The 7,674-nt window shown below is 40.5% G+C and overlaps 1 protein-coding gene across 1 annotated transcript; it reads right to left on the reverse strand.

Moving 5' to 3' along the window:
- Positions 1-191: 191 nt before the first annotated feature.
- On the reverse strand, positions 192-7,557 carry atpaf2 (ATP synthase mitochondrial F1 complex assembly factor 2). Its single transcript, XM_078278955.1, has 8 exons — positions 7,182-7,557; positions 7,053-7,097; positions 6,738-6,886; positions 3,197-3,294; positions 2,672-2,752; positions 2,414-2,526; positions 2,046-2,161; positions 192-1,089 (listed from the first exon to the last, which is right to left on the reverse strand). Exons 1-8 carry the CDS (start codon positions 7,297-7,299, stop codon positions 943-945), a joined length of 867 nt encoding a protein of 288 aa, XP_078135081.1. The 5' UTR covers positions 7,300-7,557; the 3' UTR covers positions 192-942.
- Between the last annotated feature and the right edge of the window lie 117 nt (positions 7,558-7,674).

Genomic DNA, 7,674 nt, shown 5'->3' on the forward strand with positions numbered 1-7,674 from the left:
GGACAGCTAGAATATCCTTCACAAGAGTCAGGCGATTGTAAATAAAAGGTAGCAAAGGTTGCATCAATAAAGTATAAATGGCTATTTTATGACTAAAGCACTCTTCTGATAAGAGATGATGCATTGCAGACATAGCATATCATATCAGGCGTATGCACATATGGTAATTAAACATGACAGACTGCTGTAAAAATGTTTTGACTTGTTTGGATTTTAATTTAACAATAAAATGACATTTTGCTTACAGTAGGTGGAAAGGGCACAGAGTCATTTAAATTTATTAAACTATTTATGAAAAAAAATGTATGAAAAGTACTACTGGATGAGGATGCAGTCTACTTTACCACTAAAATTATACTTTTTGAAGAAACAGAACAGTGCAGTGGAGGTGATACTGATGAATAGCATTCACTCTTTCACATCCTTACCACACTATGCCAAAGTACATATAACATGGATAATGACACCTTAATTACAAAAAATAATTTAAATGCAGTATGTTTCACCTATTGCAATACTACACACAGCACAGTTTGCATTGATAGTGTGCCATTTGGATAGCATATGCCCTTTGCACTATTCAAATCTGGCACACAGAGAAAGCAGGCATGGAATTAACATTCCACTACCAAACAGAAAACGACAGTGGTCACTATTCTCTTGAAACCATGCACAGTGTCCAAAATAACACGGATGACTGAGAACCGGCTGGAAACTCGGTGAGGGGTGGCACACTTGGCAGCTGCCACGTATAAACACTGCAAAAAGACAGCCAATGTTTTGTTTGTTTTTTTACTGGAGTGAGACGACAAAGCAGCTGTCACTGCTAAATAGAACAAACAGGATGTGTTGCGTTTGTCTGCGTGGATGTGGAAGCATGGATAAACCCGAGGTTTGAGGGGCACATTTGATGTGCGCTTACTAAGAGTTTTATGTTTGAGCTTATCCATCTCGGTCTTGCAGAAGTTTGCGCTTGACAGTTGAATTCTCAGACGAGAGGTGAACAAAAAGAGCTCCAGCAGCGGTTCGTGCCCTCAGCTCATACATGTCGTAGTCATGGGCCCACTCCACGTTTCCCCAGTGTTGAATCTGTGCAGGAGAAAAACATGTTAGAGAATAAAAACAGAGAATACTGCCTGCAGGATGAGCAGCATGTTAAACTTTGTGTTTCTTAATTGTTATACTGAAGGCACTACATGCAGCAGTGCGGGATAGAAAAAAAAGCATGACTGTATTAGCAAAGTAATTTGAAGAACTTCTGTAAATAAGTTTAACCGAGACTCAGGAGAACAAAGTCAGCTTCTACACTGCGTTGTACATTGTGTGCTAGTCTCGCATTGCCAGACCTCCGGCTAGTCCACACAACATTCCTGGATAGGAGAAAAACATGCTGTGGTTTATTGGCATTTCCTTAAACCAATCACAATTGTGTGCGATGAGAATTTTACTCCAAAAAAAATTATATATATATATTTTATATATATATAAAATTTGATTGTCGGTTCTAGCTCGGAGGGCGTTTCCCAAATCGACCAGAGTTAGAAAACCAACACAAAGAAAGCGGAAGGTGAGGGACATCCGGCCGAAAATGAGGGACCTCCGGCGGAACCTCTGGCGGCACCGGAACAATCCCGTAAATGTAACGTCGTCGTTATGGACTAATTGTGTGCTAACGGCTCAGGTTTTATGGGGAATATGATAAAAAACAGAAGAGGGCACCGTTTTTCCAGAGTAAATGAAGCCATCCTTTTGAGTTTCTTGCAATTTCAGATGGGCTGGCAGAATAACCGGAAGAAAAAAAATATTCTGCTCTGCAATAAAGCCAATAAAAGACTGAAGAAGCAAATATTCTCTTTGCAAGAGGAGTTCTGAGATTTCTGGGAAATGTTGTTATAAAAAACACTATAACAATAACAGTGTCACAAGATAGAGGCCACCAAGCATCTTGACCAAGGGCTTTGTTTATGGTCATCACAGGAAAGAAATATGGCCAATGATACCAACTAAAAGAAGTTGATGGAAACACCATTCTGCTACTCTCCTACCTGGTATTCCTCCTCCAGTCTAGAGAGCAACACAGCCTGTTCCACACTCAGATGTCTGTCAATCATCCCCATCGACAGCACGACAGACTTCAGCTGGGTGATCACAAACTCAAGCCCTGCATAGGAGAAACCGTATTACTGTATAGCTCTGTCCTGCTACTATTAAAGCTTATTATAACACCGTCTACCCAGGCAAAATGATTAAATACCCCAACTATTACAGTTACCGCACAACCAAAATATTCTACACATGTAATCTTGTCATCAGAGCACGTATGATACTATTTAGCACTACAGGTAAATCATCTAAACCAAGGCCTGTTTCGAAAGAGTTGTGCTTATCTTGTATCAGTTTGGAGATGTTTTACCTGTCAGGGACCAGAAGTTGTAAGAATTCAGGTGTTGCCGAAACGTGTCCTTGGTTGCCTCTGGGATCTCAGGACCCAAAATACTGGACGAGGAGCCAATAGTGACATCATATCTGCAATTGAGTTGGGGGAGATAAAGACAGACTTAGGAGAGAGCTTAATATGGTAGCTACATTAACAGGGGCTATATCGCCATTTTAGGGGCTTTGATATCAGTCGACGTGCCTCGACTGTGACTAAAGATAATGCTGCTGTTACCTGTTTTCAATCCAGTGCAGCACCGGGTCCCACTCATTCTTCTGCAGCTCAACCAATCCGTGGGGCTCATCTACTCTGTAACTAAACATGACAGAAACACCACTAACATGTAAAGCCACAACTGCAAGCAACTCACCTTAAACAATGTAAAAAATAATAATAATAAAAAAAAAAAACTAAATATCTCGGCAAATAACCAACATGTAAATTCAACAAGCTTGTCCAAATGCAGGACAGTATCTTTTCTGCCGCAATCAAGTTCCAAATAATGTGACATGGACATTTAATATCTATGTTGTCATTGTATTAATCTCTCTCTTTTTTTGCTGTATGCATTAAACAATGATTATAATGACCTTACATCCCTATTAAGGGAGTATTGTTAGAATTTAGCTCCGGCAATATGGATGTACAGAACACCGAATGAGTTATACTTCTTATCCAAAGAAACTACAAAGTCCCCGTTCTAAAAAGAATTAATAATTTCATAAAAAGTTTAAGTCAATAAGAAAATAATGAGTATACCAGACAGTATCAGTCTCCAGGAACTTCAGGGCAGCATTGATCATTTGCTCCTTGTTACGTTGGGTGGGATTGTCCAGAGCTGTGTTGCACAGCGTAGTCTGCAGGAAGAGTGTACCAACATTACTCTTTCGGTCAGTTACATTTTTAGTTAAACATCCTTTACTAGTGCCAGGAAAAAAATAAATAAAAAGCATGAAAAGAGCTTCATGGCAAAAACTATAGCTAGCAATGTTTTTCTTCTGAGAATCAGAGTTAGTCTGGATCAACAGAAGAACATTTCCAGGATAATTGCCTGACATCCATATCCCTCTCCTTCCGTTCTCTGTGTGTTGCCGTTTTCAAACTCCATTGGCTTTGGGAAACAACAACAACAAACTTTGAGCTGGCAAGCTATACTCTGAAAATGGAAAGTTTTGAAGAAAATTTGGATTGTGCAACAAGGCAGGACTGCTTCGTTCTTTCGGGAAATGATTGTAAAGATTTACAAAAGAATATGTTTACGGCATTTACTATCTAACTGGGCAACATGACATCATGACTTCGCGTAAACATACACGCCCACTTTCTTACGCCAAGTGGCGTGTTATCTGTACGCATTTTGAGCTATCCGCGTGTATGTCTATGCTGTATACAGCGGACGTAAACATACACGCCACTTGGCATGTTATCGCCACTTGGCGCGTTATCGCGAGAAGAAAGCGACGGTTGAGTTTAGGACACGTGACGCGAGTTGGGTTTAGGAAAAGAAGAACCGGTTGGGTTTAGTAAAGAGGAAACGTGACACACGGGACACAAAGTAAACGTGACACGCGGGACACGATCCCCGGTCTCCTGGGTGAAAGTCCTGTGTTGTTACCCATCCACCAACCTCCCTATGCGGATTTTTGCCCTTTCATACTACTCGCTACGGCGTAAATTCACACGCAATCGCAAGGTAATGTAAGTCAATGGAGGCCAAGCGGCGTTGATAACACGCCAATAATGGCATACGGATTGGCGTGTCATACATACGCCATTTCATGAGATCAGTCTGAACTGGGACGTTTTGGGCCCGATTTGGAGAGGATTGCTATGGACGAGGTACACACGGCGATACAATTGTAAGAGCAAATGACGTTTAACCATGTATCCAGCTAGTTTAAATAGCTCACGCTACTGTATTGTTAACTTCATTTAATATTATATGTGGCGTTTGCTTTTGCGGGGTGCAAATGTGCCACCTAAACAAGTTCCTTCCCGAGACCATTTTGCAGAGCCACCGTTGCTGCGTCCAGAACTTCTTAGCGCCCAAGACGATCGATTTAAAGAAATGCAATGCAACAACCCAGAGCTTTTTTTCCTCCTATGCTGGAATGTACAGTATGTGTGCTGAGCCAGAGGTGGGACCAAGTCACTGTTTTGCAAGTCACAAATAAGTCTCAAGTCTTTGCACTGAAGTCCCAAGTCAAGACAGGCAACAAATCATGAATATCATGAACAAGTTTTATCAACTGCTACTGAACTTACACTGACACTGCACTTTCATGTTTTATGTCTAAATGAAACAAAAAGATAGATGCAATAGAAGAAAAAAAAACAACTATAGTGTGGCAGTCTGCCACAAATAGGTCCTAGAGTTCTAGATTAAAGTTACTCACTTTATGGATGAATAATCTGTACGTGCATGTGTGAGAGAACATAACAATTTGCATAAAACAACATCAAGGAAGGCATAAACAGTTTTATTCACCCACAAGGTTGTGCTTTTTTCTGTAACTTAGAGTTAACCCACGATATCTCTGCTGTAACATTAGCAAATTGCAGCTCATAGCCGTTTACTTTCAAAGCTGATTTGTCATCTCGTTTCAGGTTAACAGCAGCTTCAAACGTCAAAAGAAGTTGTTGCATCTCTATCTGTAATTTTTCGACCCTCATGTTTTGCATAGTGCCATCTGTTTTTTGTTGACCATCATATAAGTAATTTTTTTCATTAATTAATTTGTAAGATACGTTTTAAATAAAGGGGAAAGGTATCAAGTCAAAAGGCTCAAGTCCAAGTGAAGTCACAAGTCATTGGTGTTAAAGTCCAAGTCGAGCTGCAAGTCTGATTTTCTCGAGTACAGCCTAGTAGTTATCAAATTTGCGACTTGAGTCTGACTCGAGTCCATAGGTGCATCTCCTAAACCTTAAATTGCCTCCTCGACTCCTCCACTTGCCTCCCTTCCACTGAGGAGGCATGGGAGAGACGCAAAGAAATCATGGGAGGAGAGAGGCAACGTCACATGAATTCGTCAGCTGTTTGGGTGGAGTTAGCAACTCCTTCAGCTGTACGGCTTCCGGGGAGGCTGCTTTCGTATCCTAGCTCATGGCTCCTCCGATCCCTCTTCGATGCTCGCTCCTCGGGACAGAAATAAGAGCTTTGAGACGGTCTTCACCGAGGAGGTCCAGAACAACATCCGGTTCAGCCGAGGACCGAGGAGCTATCAAATAAAAGTTATGAGATGCAGCTCAAAATGGTGACTCGAGTCCAAGTCATGTGACTCGAGTCCACACCTCTGAACCAGACCTAACTCCACACTAGTTCTGGAGTAAACCTCCGCGTGGCAATCTCTGTGTCACATCAGTAATTCAGAGTATCACGCTCGACTGTAGTACTGCTTGGCTAAGTAGCCTATCAGTTAAAAATAAAACAAAGCTATTCAATCAGATTAAAATGTGCTCAAAGATTATAGGACTACCTGTAAGCACACTCCTTTCAGGAGGCTCATAATAATAGTATGCTTAGACTGGCCAGAAATATTTCAAATGACTCTTCACATGTCTTGCACAGTGAATATCAGCTTCTGCCTTCAAACAGACGCTTTAGAGTTCATTCTTTTAATCGCATCAGACTTAAAAACTCTTTCATACATCAATCTATCCTATTGTTAAACCAGCTACATTAAATCCAGTGCAATACTTATTCAGGGATATACGTCTCCAAGACATTGTCTGTGTGTATGTTTATGTCATTTTCTGTTGTTATATATGTTTTCTTAGTTTTTCCTACTTGGAAGTTTATGTCATTTGAGGTAATGTTTCTTGTATGTCTGTTTGTTGTTATTAATCTCATGTATGTTTGTATGTATGTGTATGTCCTCATTTTTCTATACGAGCTACCCAGGGATGCACAAAGAAATTCAGCCTTGGCTGACAATAAAGTTGTATCGTATTGTATCGTATCGTAATCTGGGTTGCAGCAGCTCATAGTATACAAGTAACAAGTCAGGGCTTTTCATACTTTTTGGAAACCGTGACCTAGTTTTCTGGTCCCGAACTCTCACCACCTTCACACAAGAAGAACTGTCAAGTTGTTAGGACATGTCAATTGGCCTATGGCACGTTTTTCAATAGCATGGAGGGAGCTTCAAATGTATCGTGTTCAAATGTATTGTTTGTAATTGAAAACACATTACAAACATATTCATATAGCTGTTTTAAAACATTTCAAGCAACCCTAAATTGGTTCCGACAACAAAGATAAGAAACTAAAGCCTCTCCAGTTCCCGGTTAAGGATCATACCAGGTGCATAGTGTAGAACTTGAGTGTGTCTCTTTGAGCATCCCACTCTGTTGCCACGGCGATGGCCAGGACTTCATTTGGCACTGTGAACAGCTTCCCACCAGGAGTTTTCAATTTCTTTCTGTCTAGGTTTATCTCATATAAACCACCTAAATAAAAAATATTATGAAAATATTAAAGCAGAAAATGACACAGAGAATGAACAACTACTTAGGCGGTTATCTTACTATCAAAAACTTGCTTTCATTACCAACAAATTAACTTTGCCCCAATCACAGAATTCCCATACTCGACCCATTGACATTTGACACTTACCTTCACCTTGGGATATACTGACATCTTGATAAAATCTTTTTCTTTCTAGAAACAGCAGAACACATCACATCAGTCAGTACTCGCACAACAAGGTTAACGTACTGCAGCAGAAAAATAGATGTATCTTACCTGTTATGGCTGTGGAGTATTTCAAAGCAAACCGAAAGTGCGGACTTCTTGGGCACACTTTGTTGGGAGAAAGGATATTTCCAAACTGACTCCGAAGTCTAGCAATGCTCCTAAACATAGCGACAGTTATGTGAAGATCTGTTTGTAAGATAAGCTAACGTTAGCTGACAGGCTAGGCTGCCTGTTTCTGATCGCAGTTCGTTAATTTATTAAACGCAACATTTGTATATGAGTGAATGTTTTTCGTATTAGCATCAATTCTTGTTTATACCGTACTGGCTAACTGTGTAAAGTTGCTATTTACTACCGCACATTTCTCCCTCAGCTTTCACACAGCAGGTCCTGTCCTATGGTTCAAAAGCACGCGTGTGACCTCTGTGCGTCGCAAATACTGTTTATAGGTGGGAAATGTAGTTTTAAAAGTGCTTCTACTTACTGTAAAACGACAGGAACAAACTACACCCGAATATTGCCATAAGCCTTCCGCAAGTTG

Source organism: Sander vitreus, chromosome 21 (assembly GCF_031162955.1).
Source record: "Sander vitreus isolate 19-12246 chromosome 21, sanVit1, whole genome shotgun sequence".
Taxonomy (NCBI): Eukaryota; Metazoa; Chordata; class Actinopteri; order Perciformes; family Percidae; genus Sander; species Sander vitreus.